Below are 22,387 nucleotides of genomic sequence, written 5' to 3'. Positions count from 1 at the left end.
CATGTTCATTAGCCACTGCTGCTGCAGGACTTGTAAGAATAGCCAATAGGACTGCAATATAATAACAAATCCAAACTTTTCCATGTCTATCCTAAAGATTACTTTGTCCTCTTAACTTTTGCCTCCAGGAATACAGCCCACTCTGCATGGAATGAAACGGAGTTCTTAAAAATTTTGTATTGCAGTAGGTGCTTATCTCTGACCTGAATTCTGCCCAAAAGCCTAAATAACTAAAGCAGGGCCATTTCATATGCAAAACAAAGCTCTCTACTCTTCAACCTATCAAACAAGCAACTCTTTACCTTGAATTTGATGTTGTTACTTATCAGTTGATTGCCTTTCATGAACTCCCTCTCATTGCCCCGATTCTCTGTCACCACAGGGAAGGCATGATGGACAGTTGTGCGCAGGATGCTAACAAGGGACTGAATCCGGGTGTGCGGGTACACGTATGTCAAGTTGGGTTCCATGATGTCACTGGCTCGTAGTCTGAAGAAACAGAAATCCAAGATTGCTGCATGCATGTCAGTGACAGAAGGCTGGTGATGAACAAACATGGAAACAAACTAGTCCCTAAACAAGATCCTGAAGGAGTCTGCTGCAGTTAAGTTCTGCTAGCTTCTTGCACCTGTGTGCTCAACTTCATTGTGGTATCAGCAGTGATGGCACAATTGATTTTTTTTTTTATAACAGAACATTGTATCAGTGATGCACTAGAGGAAAGGTAGAATGTTCTAACTTAAAATAAAGAAGTTTTTAAACACTGCTGGGAAGAGACAACAGGTGGGAAGAAGATGACACTCCATAAGAAGCAAAGTCAGATGGAATGTTTCACAGAGTTCTTGATGAACCTCCCAAATCCATCCTGCAGATTTCCAGCCATCCACCCCCTCAGAAAGGGCTTCAGCATCTCTTTCCTGCCACAGGCCTGGTGAACAACTCCTTTCACAGCAGCCCTCATGGTTGCTCCTCAAAGTAACCAGGTTTGTTGGAGATGAAACAACATCCCCCTGGATTAAAGCATTTCTGAGCAAGAACCCCCACCACAAACTCTAACCCACAGCCTGGCCATGAGGAGCAGCCTTACTTATCCATTTCCACCCCCGTTTCCCACTCCAGAAGAGGGACTCCTCGCAAGTTCACATGGATGTCATAGATGCCTTTGTTGAAAAAGTCTCCTGTCCACTTGGCTACCTGCATAGCAAACAGAAGGTCTACTGAGTTGTTGCTCCAAGTACAAGACTCCTTGGCTTATGACAGCCCTGGAGTAACAAAAGATTCAGGGCCAGCACATGTTCAAGCAATCTGCAGAAAGCCAGAGCTAAGGCCCTGCACTCACCATGAGAGTGATCATTATGGGGAGTCCATAGGTGATCTCATTGGTGGACTCAATGAGGATGACAGTCAGGCTGATGGTCATGCGGACCACTCCTCCCAGGAATGCTGCTGCCCCAATCAGAGCAAAGGTTCCTGAGTAGATGTGATCCAGGCCAATGTAACTAGAGCAAACCACAGAGCCTTCAGATTAGAAAAACCTGCCTGAGAGCTCATGGTGCACCTGCAGCACATCCCTCACACGCACACTTGATGCACCTTTTGAGGAGGTTGGCGACCAGGCGTCCGAAGGCAGCCCCACAAAGCAGTGATGGTACAAACAGACCACTGGGCACAGAGATCCCATATGTCCAGCAGGAGAGTAAGAAATAGAGAAGGAAGAACAGGGACAGGGTGACTGGGCTGAAAGTACCTGTAACACAAGAAGAATCATGACTAAAGGGGCACAGATCTGTCCAAGATAGAGTATTGCACCATCCACCCCTCAGCTCACAGCAGGCTCATCTCCCAACAGCTACTGAATCTCCCAGTCCAAACATACATGCAGACAATGAGTAAGTGAAAAGAGAGGAAAAGCAGGCCTTCCCATCAAGGAGACTTTCACCAGTTGTACTAGCAGTCCTCCAGAGCCATGAAGGCCTGAAGAAGCTCCTAGCCTTGTGGTGCTTTTGACAAGGCTGTTCCAGGTAAAATGAAGCTCTGAAGCTTAAGCGTGGGATGAGGCAGTCTCCTAACTACTCACCATCCTGGTGGAAGAGCTGCAGGATAGCTGACTCCTGAGGGTTGAAGAAGAGTGTGGCCATGTCATTGTACGTTTCATTTGGGCAAAAAAAGGTTTTGATGCTTGAATTTACATCCTCTGATATATCCTAATGCAGAACACAAAAGACATAAAGGGTTAAATTTGACTGTCTCCTACATTAGCCTTTGGGCAGAATGGGAATAACACTTCTGTTACTGTTAGCCATCCTTTGGGAAGTTCAGACCAAACATCAATAGCAGAGATACAGCCTACAACATCAATGGGCTCCTTGACTCAGAGCCTGAGTTGCTTTGTACAAAAGCACAATGTAGCTTTCATTATTAACCCAAGCTCCTGCAACCCTCCACAGGCTCTCACTGCAGTTCTGTTATGTACTGCACACTGTCAAAAGCTCATTACATGCCTGCGCTACTCTGCAGGGTGAACAATATGACAGAGAATATAATCTTCACATAAGAATCCCTCACCTGCAGGCTCAGGGTGTCATTGCCACTGTGCCTGCTGGAAGACATCTGCCGGCATTCCCCCAGAACCATGGAGGCTAAAAAGACCACGACGGTGGTGGTTAATGACACAAGCAAGCTCTCCAAGACTCTGAAAGACACAACAGAAACCATACACTGATGCCACACTCAGCACTGTAACCTAGTCCCAGCTCTGCACATGACTTTGATAAGGCTGCGAGAAGCAGCAGTCACCATAGCTTAGCATCAGAACAAGGGATGCTGCAAATCAAGTTGAATTATGACTTGGTTCCCAGGGATTGCCTTAGCACCCCTTTTTAATTGCTTGGACCAAAAAGAAGCTACTTCTGCCCAGAGAACACATAGCAGTCACACATGAAAAGCCCCAGGGTTCAGTAAGAAGGCTGTTCACATGGAAACAATGTTCTGTACATCCTTAAAAAGGGTTTCCCCTTAAAAAGGGAAAAAGGGTAGATAGGACTGGGAAGGGTGATGCACAGACTCTCAATCTCTTTTCTAACTGCTGAAATACACTTCTTTTGCTTTTTAAACCTGGGCTTTGTGTTTAGGAGCTGTCTAGAGCAAACAAACAGCTACTTTCAGAATGACACAGCAGTTCCCTCCCTAAATAGCACAGATATTGTGGATTTAATAAACCAACACAAATAAAAAAAAAAAAAGTGAGATCAGCTATTCCTTCCACATCAGTTTGGACAAGGACACAAAAAAATCCTGCATGGAGACAAAGCTCGGGTTTGTTCAGCCTTTATGATAAAGAGCTCCCTTCACTGCCCTTATAAGAGGGATTACAATTCTCTCTGTCTCTCTGAGTCATCAAAAAATGACAGGGACTGTAACATTTGGTTTCTGGTGTTCACTTTTTAGTTCTGTGGAGGTTTCATTTTGTGATTTTTGAAATAACCAGTCTGCGATTTCCTCCAGTCCTGCTCACTGGGTCTTCTAGACTGATGCTTTTGCTTTGGGAGAAGAGATCCCTGCACAAACTCAAGAGAGCACATATACCTGACCAGCTTTGGCTTGGGATGCACATTGCGCATGCGGTACTTGGCAAGTCTCTTGTTCAGGCAGTTAAAGGTGGCTCCAAGAAGGCCTCCTACAATCCCCATTAGAATGAAGAAGCCCAAGTCCACAGCTGTCCAGAGGTGGCATTTCTTATCAGATTCAGAGCACTGTACAGAAAAGTGTAAAAAAAGCATTACAGTAGTTGCTGCAATTTCCTACCAACACTTCTGTCTCCACAGCTGGAGATTTAGAGCAGCTAAGACCAAAGGGGAACAATTCTGTCTGAGGATATCAGTGTATTGCAGCTAAGTACCAAGTGCCTTCCACTGAAATACAAGCACGTATCAAAAGAAACCTCCAAACTAACAGACAGAAACACAGGACTAACAAGAGATTGGAGAGTGCGGAAATAACAATAAATCTTACCTTAAACTCCCCAAAGTTCAGTAGCCCAGGGAGCTGGAAAGACCCCCAGCTTCCAAACTGAATCCCAGAGCGGAAAAAATTTAGGGTGAAGGTGGCAGCCATGGAACAGAAAAGCTGTGGAAGTAGGACAAAAGAAAAAAAAAGGGGGGGAAGCAAAGGTTCCCAAAATTAAGATTGGCACAGTCAGTTCTTCCTTGAGACTTATGCCTGGGAAAAGGAACTGACTGGGGAAGGGATCAGACTGCAGAGAGCCCAAGCACAAAAGCCCTCTCTCCCAGGTACACTAAATCTGCTGCCTAGAGCTGTCCCACAGCTCCAGATAATACCAGGCTCATCTCTGCCCTTGATCTGTAGTAGTTCTGGAGAAGTGATAGAGCAGGCAACCTCCCTCCTGCCAAGAGAGCTCAGGAAGAGATATGATAATCTGAACACCCTCAATGGACAAGCTCCCAAGGGGAGCCCTCTTCTCAAGGAAGAAACACACATGAAGAGTCAGAGTCATCACTCACCACTTTCCATGTAAGTCCCTGGTTCCAGAAGGAGGAACCTTCTTCCAAACTAAAAAGAGTGCCTCCAATTGGGGCTCCAAAGGCAGCTGCAACCCCTGCAGCTGCTCCAGCAGATACAAAATCCCTTTTATCCCTGAAATGAAGAGAAAAACAATCTCAGTTTAGCAAATTAGAGCTCTGGAGATGCTTAGGTTCTGAAAAGTAAGAGATCATCCCCATTTATGGATATATCCCAGGGATTCAGGAGTGAGAGCTGGGCGCAAAGCTGGCCATGGCAGACACCACCATTTGTTCATTAAACTGCAGCATTGTGCTCTTTCTGTAGGGCACGAACACAGACCAAAATTCTGGTAGCCCACAACTGCCCAGTGTGTGAGGAACCATCCCAAACCACGGACTCCAACATCACTTGAAAGAATTACAGAGAGGAAAAGGCAAGAATTTTTCCACATTCAGGTGACCTAGCCTTCTCTGTAGTATATCCTAATCATAAGGGGTGAGTAACTGAGCTTGTTCCCAACAATGAAGCCATTCAACCATCCACATTAAAGGTTTGAATGGGTAGACATCTGCTGAGCAGCACAAGAGAACATCTATGAACATGCAGACCAGAGGAGCTTGGAAGAGTGACATCCTGGTGTTGTCTTGCTGCAGAATGAAACTGCAGGACTCTAGAAAGAAACTGATAAAACAACTGACTGGTGCACCCCAGCCCACCACCATTCTCGCAAGGAAGTCTGCTCACTCATCCTCCTCTCCCCTCCACCACATCCTGGGTACAGTACCTGTCACTGCGGAAATAGGGAAAGTTAAATTGGATCTTCCTCAAAGAGATGCTCTGGAACTACAAACAAAGTAAAGATTTAGAAACACAGGAGATAGAAACTTACTCTTACAAAACAGTGCCATGACCAGGACAGTGACTCAGGCCAGCACTAACCTGTGGCAAGCCCGCACCCACGACAGCACCGCTGTGAATCATTGGACCCTCTTTCCCAACAAAAAGACCTGGAAAAAAAGGGCTCATGAGGCAACGCACTTTCCCCACTGCCACCCTCCCTTGCTGACAATGCCAGAAAAGATCAGCTCACCACTCCCATGCCATGGCACAGCTCTCTTTGCCAAGCCTGTAGCTCCTCACAGGGAGGTGCCAACACCCTGCTCCCTCAACAACCCCAAATGTTTGTGAAGACTTGCACAGATTTTGCACTCCAAGTGGGTGGAATAATTGAAAAACAACTGTTACAAAGACTCTGAACTCTCCAGGTTATTCTGCCCTGCTGCTTTCGGGCTCCTGACAATGTGTCCTGGAACATTCTCAGGTCTCTCTCTTGTGCCACAAAGAGTCACATCTGACTAGTCCACTCAGAAAACCACCTTTTTCCCTGATAGCCCTGATCCTTCTGTTTATTCTCTACTCTATAAATGCACTCAAGGCTCATGACTCTGCTCCAAACCACCAAAATGATTCTACTGGAAAGACAAGGCCTTCTGTGCCCTATGTAAGCAGAGACAGCATTTTTTCCCCTTCAGTGACTCCTTCCCCCAGAAAGATCAACATGCCAGAGCCCTCCTTACCTCCTGCCACACTGAAGAGCACTCCCATAGCTTTGCACACCACTGTCCGCAGTCGCACAACGCCTGGAACCTTCACCCCATTGAGGTAGCACTTAATTTCAGGAATTCCTGACCCAGCTGCTACAGGCTGCAGAAAAGCAACACTGACACTATGGTGCACTAATTTCATACCTGACCAACAACATCTCATCAGAAAGCAAGGGACCAAGAGACCCTGCTTAGCTAAATCAAACAGCATTGTGAAGCTAGTTCGATGGTTTTGGGGCAGAAAGTGCTTCTAGCAAGGGTATTTCATATCAAGGACCTGTGTGAGAGGAAAGGAAGGTTGTGTAAGAAGCAGCAATGGACGGAAGTCTTACTTGGATCAGGACCAGAAGACTGGCAAGAAAAACAAAGGTCAGGTTGAACCCCAGCAGCTCCAGCAAGGACAGTGCAAGGCAGCCTTTCTCAGTGCATTCTTCCACCGCTGTAGGGATAGTCAAGGAAAACAACATTCCCCACACCAAGACACAATCACTTGGCAATACCTGGGCCTCTGACTGGCATCAAGAGCCAAGCCTGTGCTTCCTAATCCAGCCAGAGCACCTAACAACTGTCAGGAAGCCAGACTTCCTTTTCAAAGCTCAACACTGAATTATGAGGAAGGGAAACCACTAAATTTTCAGTCTCTGCTTGTACCTGATTCTGGAAACATTTCTTGGTTTCAAGGGCTGAATCACATAAGCAAGTTGAAAACTTGCTTAATCATGAACAATATGACCAAAGGCAGAAGTGTGAGAGTCAGCTGTTCTTAGCAAAACATGGGAACAGAATGGAAAAGGTCACTTGAGTCTAACAAGGCCCAAGGTAAAAGATACAGCTTTGTACCACCCGAAACTTGAGCTGGGTAAAGAGCCGCACAAAGAAATCCACAAAGAGGCCCACCTGGGAAAAAGAAGACAGAATTGCCATCAGGAATTACTACATACAAATAATAAAGACCACCCTCTAGTTAGTCCTACCAGAAATATGTTCACAGGGGAGAACAGAAGATGAAGAAGACATCTTCATTTGCTCATTCAGAGCAAAGCAGCTTTGGAAATGCTGATTTCTTCCCTCTCTCTCCCCAGGACAGATCCATCCTAGAATTATTCCTGAAGAGATGCATTTCTGCATCTGATCAGTACCCATTAAAGTACTAATCTGGCAGCATTTTTAACACCCTCAACATACTTAAGGGTACCAGAAGAAAACTGGTGTTTAATTGAGGCATAGTCAGCTCAGCTAATTTTCACAGTTCAGCCATAAACTGGCATCTTTTCTTATTAAGTGTTTGCTTTGGACAAGTTTTCCTGCATGCAAAACTAAAATATTTGCCAGCCTACTTTACAAAGAAAACATAGCAAATTCTGAAAGAAAAAAAAGGCTCTCTGAAAAACAGTCTATAACAACGCACTGTAATTCCCAAAAGACAACTCCAGCTACTAAGCTCTCATCATCTTGAAAGAGAATGTTTCCTCTTCTCTACTCCTTAGCCATTGACTTCTAAATTATTCCTGCTTAGTCTCCTGAATTTTCCTCATTCCCCAAACAGCATGACCCTTACCAGTCCTGTGCAGACTCCAATAGCAAAAACCAGCATCCACTTCACTGCTTCATATTTCTGGGCTTTCTGTTTGGAAAGAGGATTAAAAAAAAATAAAGTAAAATAAAAGCAACACAGAAACAGGGATTTTCTGGAAGGTGGCTTTAGGCTCCACATCTCAATTACAGCCAGAGGGATAAATCAACAGAAGGTGGTGACAACAGCAAACTGAAAATAGGAAACTGAAAGACTGAGCATCTTGCTCACTATAAACCTGAGGATCACAAGAGATGCTAGGAGCTATAATCCCCACAATTTTTTTTTTTTTTTTGTAGTAGAGAAACCAGGAGAACACATAGAATTTCTGTCATAAAGAAGAAAAACCCCATAAAACTTCCTGCAGTGGAGCATATTTAGAATCACAGAATTAGAATCTGAGTTGGAAGGGACCTTAAAGCTCATCTCATTCCACCCCCCTGCCATGGACAGGAACATCTTCTCCTTCCAGGCTGGTCAAAGCCACATCCAAAAAGGCTTTGAACACTTTCAATCCACAGTTTTTCTGGACAATTTCCACCATTTTAGCTAATGAAAGAACAAGGTCCTACCTTGTTGTCCATGCTCTCCAAAATTTCCAAGTATGGGTCATTGATACAGCGATCATAATCCAAGCTCTGAAATGCCAAAAGGTCAATTTAGGAGAATCAGCTGCAACAGGTTGTGAAAAAAAATTATGTCTAGAAGACCTTGTTGAAGACTACAGAAGTCATTACTACCCCCCCCCCCCGTAGATTTTGCAAACAACGGTAGGAGAAAATACTCCTGGAAACAACTTAATTTAAACATTTCCATCAGTCAGACCCTGAAAATCACAAAGTGAAAGAACAGAACAATTTCACTGCCCAAGTTGAGAGAGACAGTGAAACAAACAGAAGCACAACTGAGTTTTATACATCTTTAAAATACTGAAGTCACACTGTACAGTTTTAGACTTCTTTAAGTGTCTCCACTTGGACAGTGCAGGGGATATCACTGGATCCTTATATTCACCCTCTCACTACAACAGGAACACTAGTAAGGAACTCCTCTCCAGATGAACAGCATCAATTCTTCAGTTTATCACAGTAGGGAGTTAACAGCAATAGCTTCCCAGTCACACTCACAAAACTCCACTAGTTCTATCCACATCTTCACCTTTTCAAGCCAAGCAGTAACAGGCTAGGCTGGTGACACCCATACTGACAGCAACTGCTCCAAATACTTCAGGGCCACCATATTGAGATGCAAAAAGCAAAAATCTCCTGTAAGCAGGAGAATCTGATATATGGGAAGATCTGCTGTGAGCCAGCATGACAACAGACAGCAGAAAGGCAACTGTGACCAAGTAGCTACAGATGATTTCTACAGTCACCAGGAAACAAGGCCACCAGAGCCTGTAAATCTCACATTGAAGAAGTGGAAAAATGCACCAGACTCTGAAAATGAATTTTCTCAACAAGAGTCTGACTTGAGAACAGACATTCAACCTACTAACATGGCTTTATCCGAGAAACATACAAAGATGAGGAACAGTTCTTTGCAAGCACAGCAACTCTTGCTATTTCTGCTGATGCCAAGGCAACCCAATGATCCATTTTGAGTATCTGCTCTGTTACAAACTCAAACAGATCAAAACCTCTCTGCAGTTCTTTTCACATTAATAGCAGAAGCTGCTATTAGTTAATTCCCCACCTCATAGTCTTTGCGTGGAAGGATCTCATCCTCCTCTTCATGAGTTTCTCCTAGGATCGTCTGCAAAATGAACAAATGCAGGAAAGGAAAACCATGACGGGAATGAATGCATCTGCAGCTGTTCATGAACACTGCTAGCAAACCCAAAATAACAGAAGTCCTATACCATTGTGGCTTACTTATAAATTGAGAGTGTGGGTTATCAGATCACCACTTACTTTGGGGTAATGCTACAGAGTCTGACCTTACAGCTTGTCCCTCAGCCAGAACACACACCTTCTGTATAGGAGCTCCCGACAGCAAAGTCCTAACCCACAACCTCTTTCCATCACAGCAACGGGTTACAGGGGAGCACAGGACAACAATTTTGAAGAGAGCACTCTGCAGTGCTGGAGTTAAAGAGAGCCCCTGCCAGCACCACTCCCCCTTACAGCTGCGAGGGGCAGCGGCTTCAGGGGCTAGGGTACGAGGCCCAGACAAAGAATGCGGGCCGGGGTAGGGACAGCGCGGGGCTCCGGCACTGGCTCTGAAGTGCCAGGCCCAGCAGCAAAACGAGCAGAAACGGGCTGTGGCGCCGGGACGAGCATCGGATGAGAGGCTGGGCCAGGAGCTGCTGGCTGAAAACACCGTCCGTGAGGTGCCGACACCGGGCCCTGAGGCGCCGGGCCCAGCGCTACAGCACCGCTCACCGCCCGCCTCAGCCGCCCGCCCTTAGGCGTTCCCCAGAGGCGGGTGGGGCCAGGCCGAGACCCGGGGTGAAGGGGCTCTGCCAACACGCACGAGTCTGGGGGGGACGGGGATCGGGGGCGGCTAGGGGAGCGCGGGGCGGCGGCCGTACCAGCTCCTCCGGGGTGCGGCTCTCCCGGTCGCCGCAGCAGCAGCAGCACAACCCGGTCCCGCACCTCGCCATCTTCCGCCACCGGCCCCGCCCCGCCCCGCCCGCCGCGCGTCACCCCCCGCGCCAGCCCCGCCCTGCATAGCCACGCCCTCACAGCGCAGTCCCGCCCCCGTGGCTCGGACTGGCCACGCCCCCGCTCCCGCCCCCGAAGCCCCCGCGGCCCCGATTGGCCTCGCCTGCACATGGCCACGCTCCCATAACAGGCCCGACCGCGCCCCCGCCCTGCCGCGCCCCCGTCCCTCTCCCAGCAGCGTTTCCGCAGCCCCGCCCGGCTCCGCCCTGGCCCCGGTCCCGCCTCGTCGGCCCGCTCTAGCCCCGCCCTCGAGGCCTCGCCCGGCCCCGCCGCTGCAGCCCCGCCCCGCGGCGCCATGTCGGGTGAGGGCAGCCGCGGGGCCCCACGTGACCCGCCCGGCTGCGGCCGCCCTTAAAGTACGGCGGGCGGGCGGCCCGCACAGCGCTCGGTGCCGGTCGCAGGTGAGCGGGGTCCGGGAACGCGGGTCCTATCGCTACCCCAGCGCCAGCGGTTCTCCGCGTCGTATCTGTCTGCCGGCTGCTGCGGGCCGGGCCGTGCTCTCGGCGGGGTCAGCTGAAGTGAAGGGGCGATCGAGCTGCAGTGACCTGCCTGGCCCCGACCCTCCCCCCACCGGTACCAGGGGCCGCAGGTGCTGCTGCTCCCCTTCTCACCCGGCGGCCCACGGGGGTGGTAGGCTCCCTCCGGCCCTTCCCCCCTGACCGTCCCTGTGGACGAGCCGCTGCTCCATTAGCCGTTCCAGCGGTGGGCGTAGCCGCGGCCCCCTGAGATGCCCGCCTGGCTGTCAGCCTGATGCCGTGGCCCTGGAGCAGCCCCGTGCAGCGTGTGCACCCTGTGTGAAGCGTGCATCTGGTGCAGCCGCCTGCAGTCTTGAGGGTAAAACTGAGCTTAGGGGGAGGCAGTCTCCACGCTGTGTGTGTTGATGTCAGCTCAGGGCTGAAAGGAGTTTGAATACCACCAGCATCATAAAAACACAGCAGGTGCATCCATGCTGAGACAGGAGCAGGAGTGTTGACAGATGTTAAAAATTGTCTTACTTTGTTGCTGTTCTTCTTGTTTAGGCTTATCTTTTTTCTCTTTGCAATAACTAGAAGTATCTGCCAGCAAATCTGTGATGCATATCATGGTAAGAAAATTGTTCCAAATGCTGCCTGTAGACAAAAATCTAAGTGGGCCTTTCCCCTGTCTTCATGATTTGATATTGCCAGCAAGATAAGGGCCTTTCCTCAACAGCAAGTCTCATTTTGTAGAGACATAAAGACATGAACCTTTTTTCTATGTGATGGGTGTTAAATCTCAAGCCAGAAAACAAAGCTCCTTTGATTTGCCTACAGTGCTGTGCCATGCTTGCTAGGAATGAGACATTGGGAGTTGACAGCACATGATTGTGAGCCGCTAGCTTGATCACAAACACATGCTTGGGGATAATTCTCCCATATTAGTGCATGTGGATGTCAGGCAAAGTTGCCTGAGCTTGGTCAGGGCTCCCAGTTGTGCCCAGCTGGTTTTGCTTCACTTCTCAGTAGGTCTGTGCTGCTGATTTTTACCACAGCCGCTATGTTGGTACACAAGAGATCTAAGGCTCCTAGTTCCTCTTGGCAGCAGAAGGCCTGTGCTTCTTTCTCACATCTCCTGCCAGCTGGAGAGGTTCCTCAGGTGGTAAAACTAGACTTTCTCCCAAAGGGTTTGGCAACTCAAGTGTAAACAGTAGAAGACGAGTTCAAAGCCTTCTTGGCTGAACTAAACCCACAGAGCTTATGATAAGGACTGAGAGTGTGTGCTGGCTCACACAACTATTTCCTCCAAAACAAGCGCCAAAGTTACGTAATGCTTGGACAACATGCTGCTTCCCAGTGACAATTTTAAGTTTTGGCAGGTACTAAAGCAAATAATGCAGATCCAAATTTTGTGGTAGCTCTCCCATAACTGTCTGTAATCCCTACCTCATTTTAAAGGCACAGGATGGGACATTTTGCGAAGCTAAGTGGAGTTGGGTATCCTAAACCTACTTTTACCACTGACTTGCAGTGCTGTTTTGCTTTCTGTAAAGCCAAGCAAGCACAGCTGATCTTGTTGCAAGGCAGTGAGATGAGGATGGTCTCTGCTGGCCTTGTTTCCAAGCAGCCACAATTGGTGACAAAGGAAACAGTGTATCTGGTAAAGAGTTAGTTGTGTGCAATGGGACTGGCACAGAGGACAGTTGTCGGTGGAGATGGTGTGTCTTGTGGAGAAGGCTAATGTTTGGAATTGGAGCCGTGATGCCAGCAAAGAAAATAAAGGACAGTTTGTGGGCGTGGCCTGGTCAGAGTGGATTCTGTATTTTGTTTCTGAGGTAGCAATACTTTGTGCATTCTTGAGTACCTGCCCCATTAGCACTCACTTGCTGACCTACACTGTAGAGCAGTGCTGCCTTTCGGGAACAAACAGAATGGAAGCTCTGAAGATGGATACGGTCCAAGAAGCAGCTGCAGTAGACTAAAAAACTTTCTGCTGGCATTCCCAGCCCAAGGCCATAGGATGACAGAGACCGTCACCTAATTCACATGGGCATCCTGGCTTGCTGAGTTGTAATCAGGGCAAAAGTGATGTTGACCTGACTCTTCTGAGAGCCAAATTTGACCCAGCAGGCACCAGAGGAGCTGCATCAAAGTGGCATGAAGCCAAGTGCTGTGTTACTTCTCTCAGCACTATCTAAACATATGCTTTTTATTGTGTTTTTGCCAGATCCCCCACTACAGCTTAGAGAAAGCTGGCAAAAGGGACTCCTTGATGGAGTGAGGAATGCTGGGCCTTTGCATAGGCTTCTTTTATCATCTGCTGCCCACCCCAGCAGTACCTGCTCCTTGCAGAGACCTGTGTGCCGACCATACTCCTTCTGCTCCACTCTCCAGAGCTCTCACCATGGTTAATGAGACCCAGCATACCTGCAGTGCCAGTTCCAGCTCCAGATCTGATGGCGGCAGCAGCAGTGGAAGCAAGAGCTCTAAGGACAACTCGCGCTGCTCTACCCCTGTCCTTGATGCTGACCGACATGAGCGGCTGCGGGACAAGATGCGCCGCCGGCAGGATGCTGGAGACAAGTGGTTCTCCCTGGAGTTCTTCCCTCCACGCACAGCCAATGCTGCTGTTAATCTCATCTCCAGGTGAGCGCTGCAGGGTAGGAGAGGGGAAGTATCTGTGGTGGAGGGCAGGGAAATAGCTGATGAGGCAGGCTCTGCCCCATGCTCTGTCTCCCCTTCCAGGTGACGAAGCAGGTAATGGGGCTGTGCTTTCCTGCTGAGGAGGGTAATGGACAGAAGGTAACTTGTCTTCCTTGGAGGCCCTGAAGAGTTAAGTGTCACGGTGGGATTACTGAGGGGCCAGGCTGTTTCCCCTCTCCCATGCCCTGGGAAGATGGAGTAACCCCAATGCCATGTTCTGGGTCTGAAGCACAATGCTGGTGCAGAAAAGTACCTACTAAAAGCAGAAAATATTCCTTGATGGACAGTGTGCCAAAATCTCTGAAACAGATTCCACTTCCTTTCAATATTCATCCAGCCACTATGGTTTGTGCTTCAGTATTACAGTTTTAGCCTCTGACAGAGGTGTCCCCATCTACATACTAAATGAAAGCTGATAGGTCTCAGCAGAGCTAGGAGTTATTCTGGAGCCCCAGGAGCCACCATATACTTACCTGGAGGAGAAGAGGGTATTTCATAATTCTTTTTGTAATTGCTGTATGCCAATGCCATATGTTAAATAGAAGGGCCTGTTCCACCTTGGAGGAGAAGAGAGACAAGTTAGGGAAGCCCTTGTCTTCTCTTTTAGGCACACTTAGGAACACAACAGAGTTCTGGTCCATCTTTTTGTATTTGTGGCCTCTACAGTTTGAGCTGGCAACAGGGGGCTGCAGCATAGTCTACCATCTCAAAAGGAATGGGACTTGCATTGCTGTCTGTCAGAAGCTGTACCACTCTATTAGAGCTTGAAGGGAGAAAGTGTGTTGTACAGAGAACACCTCAGTTGCCTCTCCTTCAAAGAGATTGTAAGCTCTTCCCCATAGAGCCTTAAAGGACAGCTTTCCTTATTTACATCAGCCACTTGCTAAACTCTTAGTGCAACACTTTTATGGTCTGTACCGTTGCTGTCATCCAAGCTCTCTCTGCCTGCTGCTGGCATTCTAGCAGTGAGCAAGATATTCCAGGCATAAGGAGGGGATCTGGCTACCTGGTGTAGGCTAACACAGCTCTAAACCCCACAGGTTTGACCGCATGGGAGCAGGTGGTCCCCTTTTCATTGATGTGACGTGGCACCCTGCAGGGGACCCAGGATCTGACAAGGAAACCTCTTCCATGATTATTGCCAACACTGCAGTCAACTACTGTGGCCTGGAGACCATCCTGCATATGACATGCTGCAACCAGACCAAGGATGACATCACAGGGCATCTGCAGAAGGCCAAGCGGCTTGGGTTGAAGAACATCATGGCACTCCGTGGAGGTGAATCCTTCTGTCCTGTGATGTGTAGTGTGGAGCCTGTGCTGCTGTGGTGTTCAATTCCAGGGTAAAAACAGAGAAGGAAGATTTAGGGGCTCCTTCTGCAGGAATTAAATGCTGACACTGTGTTTCTTAGCAGTCCCTCCAGCTCAAGGGCAGACAAAACCAGTTCATAGGTAAAGCTGCAGATTTGGGAGTTCATCTCTGTCTTCCTTTTGATAGCAGGAGGTTTTTACAGAACTAGCAGATCGTAGTTCAGCAAACAGTTGGAGAGAGCTATGGATTTGTTCTCTTTTCAGATCCTGCTGGTGAGGAATGGGAGGAAGAAGTAGATGGCTTCAATTATGCTGTTGACCTGGTTAAGCATATTCGCAATGAATTTGATGATTACTTTGACATCTGTGTGGCAGGTAAAATGGCTTCTATTGCAGAGTGTGCAGCAGGGTCTGAGACAGGGAAATCAGCTCAGCAGTCCCTCCCTGGCTGTGACAGTACAATCAGTTGGATACTTCCTAATTTCTGCATGTTGTCCTGACCACATTTTTCATTTTTTCTCCTCTTCTCCCCAAAGGCTACCCCAAGGGTCACCCTGAAGCAGAGAGCTATGAGGCAGACCTGAGGCACCTGAAGGAGAAAGTCTTTGCTGGAGCAGACTTCATCATTACACAGCTTTTCTTCCGACCAGAAACCTTTCTCAAGTTCATGAAGGATTGTCAAGCCATTGGCATCACCTGCCCCATTATTCCTGGCATCTTCCCTATACAGGTGAAATCCAGTAATTTGGATTTGGGGAGGTAGTGAGGATCTAGGGTGTTAGGTGTTTATTGGTCAGGGCCTCAGAGAGGTCTGTAAATGTCCTCCACAAAATTTCAGGGAAGAGAGAGTGCTGAATGTAATGCCTTAGGATTTTAGCTTTTATATTATATTTGTAGTTCGGTAATTCTTTAGTGTATAATTCTAAACTCCATATAGACTGTTAGCTACTGTTCTCCCGTTTTGGTCAGACAAAGCAATTCCTCTCTAGGCCTGAAACTCAAGGACACCTTACTGTCTCAGGCCCCAAGAAATGTAAACAGAAGTGAGTTGGGGGGAGCACACTTGGGGTAAATGACTTCATTACCTGAAGCTGTAACTGGAGGATTAACCCTGATATGCAAATGGACCAAACTTATAAAAGTATGAAAACCCCGTGACCCATTGTCCATTTTTGTGTAGCCCCTGGGTGGGCTTTGTCTGCCCTAATGCACCTGAAGGCCCTTCAATAAATATAACTGTTTCTTATTCTCTTAATTTTGTCTAGCCTCTGTTTTTAGGTAGTCCCACAAGGCATCAAATGTGATAAATCTGTAGGTGGTTTGCCAAATTAAACTCTTAGGCAGCTAATAAGCTGAAAAGGTTTCTTGTGCCCATATGGCAAAAAGGGATATAAAGCACAATGGCCTGCCAGTCCTGAGGTCACTCTCAGCATGCTGGGCTCGGGCAAGGCCTTGGGGAGAAATCACCTGAAGTGACATGACCTGCACAATGTTATCATCCTAGAGATGGGGCCTGGGAATAGACTCCAGGAGCCTCAGTTCTAAATCTCCTGCCACAAAATTGGGATCAAGTACCTGTGTTACTGGGATGGCAAAAAAGGGTCTTGGAAAAATGACAATCTGCATCCTCATCCAGGGTTACCACTCTCTGCGCCAGCTGGTGAAACTCTCCAAGCTGGAAGTGCCTCAGGAAATCAAAGATGTAATTGAACCCATCAAGGACAACGATGCAGCTATCCGGAACTACGGGGTGGAGCTGGCGGTGTCCATGTGCCGGGAGCTGCTGGACAGTGGAATGGTGCACGGGCTCCACTTTTACACCCTCAATCGGGAAGTGGCTACGACTGAAGTCCTGAAGCGCCTGGGCATATGGAAAGAGGACCCCAGGTGAGCAGAATGTGTTGGCTTCTGTTAGTTCCACTTTCCCATCCATCCATCCACTGAAGGTACAAACAGTGGATGGGTTAATACCTCTACTCTCCTTTTTTCCTTTTTTTTTTTTTCTTTTATCACCTTTTTTGCATTTAGTAGTTCACCCTTCCCACATATCTCCAACAAAAGCTGGGAGGAATAAAGGGGACAGCCAAAGGAGGAGTTTGTTTTAGTCAAGTAGCTTTAAAGTAGCTATTCTGGGACTTTAAAAACACAGAGCTTAGAGCTGCCACTTGCAAGAAGCATGTCTTCGATGCTTACAGGCTAGGGGTATACTCCCAGTGTGGATTTCTAGGGTTCTCTGCAGCTGAGAAAGGGAATGTGGACTCCTCTCTGAGTCCACAGACAAGAGGAAGCAAAGGAAAATTGACAGCTGTTTTTTATTTTCCCTTGACATAGCTTCCCATAGTGCTTTGCCCTTACCTTTTCCAATTTCAGGTGTCAGTCCTTTACCTTAACATTAAATAGACCCCTACTGAGCATCCTCTGAGGGAACTGAGTAGGAAATATTTTCCATAAAGGAAGAAGAGTTTCCTGTCCTACTTCTTGACAAACAGAACTCTTCTCACCCCGTTATTTCTCCCCAGGGGCAAATTGCACCATGGGAAAGGCTACCAGCCTTTAGTGGAAAGTCAGCAGAGGAACTGTGTTAACATCTGCTCGTCCCATGCAGGCGGCCTCTTCCCTGGGCAGTCAGCGCTCACCCCAAGAGAAGAGTGGAAGATGTCCGGCCAATCTTCTGGGCCTCCAGGCCGAAGAGTTACATCTATCGAACTCAAGAGTGGGATGACTTCCCCAATGGCCGATGGTAAGCTGTCACCTGCAGTAAGGCAGAGCTGCAGTAGTAAAGCCTGGTGTCCTGGGCACACTTCAGGAGGCTTCGTAACAAGGTGGTTCCCCATGCTTGGATTTGAGTGAGGTGAGGCGAATGGCGCCAAGATGTTGAGACTTTTGGTGTCTAGGTGGGTTTTGTTGTGTATTTCTCTTGGTGGTTGGCTGTCTTCCTGCATCACCAAATCAACTCATCTTCCTCAGTGACTTCAATTCTGACTTCAGTTCTTCTCCTCTTACAGGGGTAACTCCTCCTCTCCAGCTTTTGGGGAACTGAAGGACTATTACCTCTTCTACCTGAAAAGCAAGTCTCCCCGGGAGGAGCTTCTGAAGATGTGGGGAGAAGAACTTACTTGTGAGGAAAGTGTCTTTGAGGTGTTCACGTGTTACATCACTGGAGAACCCAACAGGAATGGCTACAAGGTGAGTGAGAGCCCACGAGGGGATGGTCAGTGTGGCACAAACAGTAGTGCACATTTCCTCTTGCTCCTGGTACCACACTGTTCTTCTAAAGAAGAATTGGCACTTCTCTATCCAAAAGGATTTGCTGGCACACTGGTTGAAGGGGGTCCAGCAGCCAGAGCTAGAGCTCAGCATAAAAGGAAAGGTGCTACAGTGTGACAGGACCAGTATCAATTGACTTCAGCAGTCATTCTTAGAGTTGAGCATATCCTAACCCTTGAACCAAACATGGGAGTTCTCTCCTGAAGCAGGTATATTTGAGACCATTAAGACACTCCTGAGTTCCTTCAACATCCAGATGGTAATCAAAGGGTTGTTAGATCCATTGTGAGCCATCCTTTCTCCTCATGATAGGTTACGTGTATGCCTTGGAATGATGACCCTCTTGCTACTGAAACCAACCTTCTGAAGGACCAACTGGAGAAGGTCAACAGACGAGGAATCCTGACCATTAACTCCCAGCCAAACATCAATGGCAAACCATCCACAGACCCCATTGTAGGCTGGGGGCCCAGTGGAGGTTATGTTTTCCAAAAGGTACTGTATTACTCTGGGCCAGGCAGTAAAGAGTTATGACCCAGTTTGGTCTTTGTTAGATTGGGAGGTCCCAGGCTTACATCCACATAATCTTTCTGCCTGCTCCTTACCTTAATGCGTTCTTGGTGAGATGAGGCAAAGCTCCTTTAGTATCTTAAGAGCCACAATGCCATCACTATGGCTGACTTCACAGCTGTTTTCCCCCACCTCAAAACATCTACTGAACATCTGTAGAGTTTCATGGTTTTACTCTCAGCAAGTAATTATTGGTAACTTATTTCTAGAGCAGGGCTGTGACATTTTATTTATACACATGTGCCTGCCCCCTGCATCTGATTCAGTGATGCACAAAGCACCCAGATTTTTCATAAAATGGAAATCAGTGAGGTAGTATCTCTACCACCCAGCATCTCATGGTGGTAAAGGGGTATTTAAAAATTTCCTCTGTCCTTCTGTAAGGCAGAGTTCTCCACAGTTGCCCCCAGCCCACACACTATGCTGTGCTGTTCAGACAACTGTCACATTCCTTCCCTGGACTGCAAGCAGTCGTGCCTGTCATGCCTGATTCCCACTGTCAGGCATTTCAGGCCCTAGAGCCTTGCCACTAATGGCTGTGATAGGAATATCCCATCAAGGTAAATGCCTGGGAAGTAGCTCATACTGGAAAAAAAAGCATCCTTGTTCAAAAGGGATCCAGACCAGTAAAGCCAGAGACCAGCAGATGGCAAATGCAGTTATGTTTTCAAAGGAAAAAATTCCCCTGAGGTGAGGGAAATCCATCATCTCACACAATAGCCAGGAAATGGGGGGAGGGAGAGCAGTTGTTGGGAGCAGCCAAGCACAGACAAGTACAGAATTTGGTTGTATAAGCACATGGGGAGAATTGTGAACAAAAGATGAGGACAGGGAGTGGTGCTTGGGACAGCCCAGCTGACACCCCTTGACTTCTGCCCAGCTGACACCCCTTGACTTCTGCATTCACCAGGTTGGGCTGCCTTGGCAAGACACTGCTGTAAAATAAAGGTTAAGCTCAGGCTTCTTCCAAGCATTCTGGCACAGACTGCTTCCTTGTGCAGCAGTTGTGGTTACACTGGAGTTCTTGTCTGCTTGTGTGGATGCAAAACAGGAAGCATGTAGCTTTCTTGAGTGCGCTGTTCCTGGGCTGTTCCCTCTACTCTCCCCAATTATTTTTTTTCCCTAGCTCGCTTACTAATTTGCTCTGCCCTTCGCTCAAGCCTCTGTAGTATGTGTTTCTGGGGATGAACATACAAGGCAGCCCAGACTCAACAACTGTCCTTGTTTACCTGTATTTGTCTCAGTTCTGCTGTGGTTTAAGGCTCTCTTCCTCCTTCTCCATCCCTCCCTGCAGGCATACCTAGAGTTCTTCACCTCCAGTGAAATTGTCACAGCACTGCTCAAAGTGCTGAAGAAGTACGAGTTGCGAGTGAACTACCACATTGTCAATGTCAAGGTAGGCTGTTATTCGCAGGACACTTTCCTTTCACCACCTTGGGAGAGAGACAAATACCAAATATTCAGACATGAGGGCTGATGAAGGGAAAGTAAAGCAAGTCAGCTGTGGTGTGCAGCAGCTGTCTGGTCCCTTAACAAGGAGAGAGTAAATACACTTTTTCCAACTCACTCAGTCCCTCCACCAGAAGTTGCTTCAGAAAGGTTTTCCTTCCTTTGGCAGGGCCAGAACATCACCAATGCTCCAGATCTGCAACCCAATGCCGTCACCTGGGGCATCTTCCCAGGAAGAGAGATCATCCAGCCCACTGTGGTGGATCCTGTAAGCTTCCTCTCCTGGAAGGTGAGTCCTCACTTCTGCTGGATACATTGCTGTGATGCTCTGGAAGTTCAGAGTGTCTAGTTTTGTTTTAGTCTCTGACAACACTCACAGCTGCTGGCTGTTGCTATATTGGCTTGCAGAGGTACAGGTCTTACTCCTCCTGCTCTCTCAGCTCCAGCAAGAGTTGTTCCCAGGCACAAAGCACCCAGTAATGGGGATTGAGAGCCACTACTGTCACTGTACCAGGCCTCAAGAGTGCTGGACAGTGGCTTTTCCTCCCCTCTTATGCACACAGGGGCAGCATTGAGCCATCCATTGTACTGCAGATTTGTCTCCTTTCAACTCTGGGCACGTCCCGCTGACTGAAAAGCACAAGGGTCCTTGCTCAATTCTTGCCATTTTTACTGAGAAGAAACAAGCCACATTAGGGCCAGCCATGTGTAACACTGGGTATCCTAAATTAAGTAACATGAAGATGTTACACAACTGCCAACTTTTTTTTGTTCCCGTGGCAGGATGAGGCCTTTGCACTGTGGATCGAGCAATGGGCCAAGCTGTATGAAGAGGAGTCACCCTCTCGCATGATCATCCAGTACATCCATGACAATTATTACTTGGTCAACCTGGTGGACAATGACTTCCCACTAGAAAACTGCCTCTGGCAGGTTGTGGAGGACACTTTTGAGCTATTGAACTCTCCAACTCAGCAGTGAAAATTATTCTTCTAATCTCTTACTTCCTCCTCCCCTGACTGACTTCGGGGAAAGCAGCAGCTCCTGTGCTGATCACACTCCTAAACCCAGTGACCACACTGGTGCTCTGACCTACCCACATTATGTGCTCTTCTGTCCCAACACAAAGGCTCCCTGACTGTTCTTACTGAACAATAGCCAGAACTACCTGAACCTTTGAGCTGAGGCTCCAGACTAAGCCCAAAGGCCAGGGCTGCAGGATGAAGAGCTGCTAATCATGGTTATGCTAATTACAGTAACAGGAGAACACAAGATTCTGGTAACTTTTGCATGCCAGAAATGCTGGCATGAGGACAGAAACACTCCTGTCAGCTGTACCTATGCAAGGGTGATTATTTCAGCAGTCACCAACCTGGAAAAGGTCAAATTGCTTTTATATTGCACTCCTAAAATGTATTTCTTCATAGTTGATCATCAGGCTCTTTTGCACTCACTCCAGAAGAAGGTTCAAATTTTATTCCTAACTTTTCTCCTTGTACTATATTTTCTGTTTTCTTTTTAATAGGACTATGAATATCCATTCTGGATAAGACTAAGTAAGAATCACACTATTTTCTAGATTATGTACAATAAAATACACGCATACAAATGTCTCTTGTACTAGGCCATGCTCTAGCAGAGACTCATGTTTGCTAATTAATCACCTGGTACAAGGGAAAATTATAAGAAAATCGATTGTTTCTGGGGCAGTTCTGCCTTCACTTTCAATGCATGCCCCAGAGTATGGCCAAAGCTCCACGGTAGAGCAGAGAAAGCTTAAATTCTAGAATTTACCAAAAGCAACCAGCTACACTATTTGGCTCAGTTCTGCAAGGTCACAGTTGTAGGATCCTTTTCCAGTGCCTGTAGGGAAAGGTAAGCTTAGATCAGGAAAGATAACCTATCTTTCCTGACCTAATGACTCTTAACAGCCTTAGGCCTCATGGCATTGGAATAAGGGGTTGGGGAAGCTACTGAGGCTCCTTTGTGTACTTAACAATCCTTCGAAGCTGCCACAGGCTAGGAAAATGACCTCGGGGCAATTCCCAGTGGGATTTCAAGATCCCCACCATGCTGTGAGCATCTCTTTCAAACAAGCCAAGGAAGAAAAGCCTTTTCCAGATTCTTCAGACCCTCTTGTTACAGCTGTCTGAGACTGGGTTCATATATCCAGGGTAATTACAGGGCATCAATCACAGAGGCAAGTAATGGGAAGGCTGGGGATCAGACACGCCTGTCTTGCCTCAGTAAAGCTTTTGGTGCTCAGCT

At 47.7% G+C, this 22,387-nt stretch overlaps 2 protein-coding genes across 7 annotated transcripts in view; one reads left to right on the top strand and one right to left on the bottom strand.

The window, feature by feature from the left end:
* CLCN6 (chloride voltage-gated channel 6) overlaps window positions 1-10,308 on the bottom strand; it is a 32,524-nt gene extending 22,216 nt beyond the window's left edge. For all 4 annotated transcript variants that reach the window (XM_069034613.1, XM_069034612.1, XM_069034611.1 and 1 more), the window contains exons 1-18: window positions 10,232-10,308; window positions 9,394-9,453; window positions 8,271-8,336; window positions 7,684-7,749; window positions 6,956-7,022; window positions 6,458-6,564; window positions 6,099-6,225; window positions 5,461-5,528; window positions 5,306-5,364; window positions 4,521-4,653; window positions 4,012-4,125; window positions 3,586-3,752; window positions 2,566-2,692; window positions 2,078-2,204; window positions 1,594-1,747; window positions 1,340-1,499; window positions 1,088-1,194; window positions 303-489 (exon numbers count right to left, since the gene is read on the bottom strand). In XM_069034613.1, the coding sequence (XP_068890714.1) occupies window positions 303-489; window positions 1,088-1,194; window positions 1,340-1,499; window positions 1,594-1,747; window positions 2,078-2,204; window positions 2,566-2,692; window positions 3,586-3,752; window positions 4,012-4,125; window positions 4,521-4,653; window positions 5,306-5,364; window positions 5,461-5,528; window positions 6,099-6,225; window positions 6,458-6,564; window positions 6,956-7,022; window positions 7,684-7,749; window positions 8,271-8,336; window positions 9,394-9,453; window positions 10,232-10,303 (1,968 nt within the window). In that variant the 5' untranslated portion in view covers window positions 10,304-10,308. The remainder of the gene's footprint in view (window positions 1-302; window positions 490-1,087; window positions 1,195-1,339; window positions 1,500-1,593; window positions 1,748-2,077; window positions 2,205-2,565; window positions 2,693-3,585; window positions 3,753-4,011; window positions 4,126-4,520; window positions 4,654-5,305; window positions 5,365-5,460; window positions 5,529-6,098; window positions 6,226-6,457; window positions 6,565-6,955; window positions 7,023-7,683; window positions 7,750-8,270; window positions 8,337-9,393; window positions 9,454-10,231) is intronic.
* Window positions 10,309-10,671: 363 nt separating this feature from the next.
* Window positions 10,672-21,730, top strand: MTHFR (methylenetetrahydrofolate reductase). 3 transcript variants are annotated; one of them, XM_069035005.1, is made up of 12 exons: window positions 10,672-10,765; window positions 13,214-13,465; window positions 14,563-14,801; window positions 15,098-15,208; window positions 15,370-15,563; window positions 16,470-16,720; window positions 17,439-17,573; window positions 17,839-18,019; window positions 18,413-18,595; window positions 19,965-20,066; window positions 20,289-20,408; window positions 20,903-21,730. In XM_069035005.1, exons 2-12 carry the CDS (start codon window positions 13,224-13,226, stop codon window positions 21,098-21,100), a joined length of 1,956 nt encoding a protein of 651 aa, XP_068891106.1. In that variant the 5' UTR covers window positions 10,672-10,765; window positions 13,214-13,223; the 3' UTR covers window positions 21,101-21,730. The 3 variants fall into 3 exon arrangements, with proteins under 3 accessions (XP_068891106.1, XP_068891104.1, XP_068891105.1); XM_069035003.1 differs by having other exon boundaries at window positions 10,739-10,765; window positions 13,047-13,465; XM_069035004.1 differs by lacking the exon at window positions 10,672-10,765 and adding an exon at window positions 11,384-11,448.
* Window positions 21,731-22,387: the final 657 nt, after the last annotated feature.

Source organism: Aphelocoma coerulescens, chromosome 21 (assembly GCF_041296385.1).
Source record: "Aphelocoma coerulescens isolate FSJ_1873_10779 chromosome 21, UR_Acoe_1.0, whole genome shotgun sequence".
NCBI lineage: Eukaryota > Metazoa > Chordata > Aves > Passeriformes > Corvidae > Aphelocoma > Aphelocoma coerulescens.
The sequence above is the reverse complement of the archived record's forward strand: the minus strand, read 5'-3'. Positions and strand labels throughout refer to the sequence as shown.

Bases quoted from the DNA above. Each gene is read 5' to 3' on its own strand.
- MTHFR (XM_069035003.1), top strand. From the start codon at position 13,104: ATGCTGGGCCTTTGCATAGGCTTCTTTTATCATCTGCTGCCCACCCCA. The intron at 13,466-14,562 runs GTGAGCGCTGCA...TAAACCCCACAG, and splicing joins GCTGTTAATCTCATCTCCAG to GTTTGACCGCATGGGAGCAG. The intron at 20,409-20,902 runs GTGAGTCCTCAC...TTCCCGTGGCAG, and splicing joins TAAGCTTCCTCTCCTGGAAG to GATGAGGCCTTTGCACTGTG.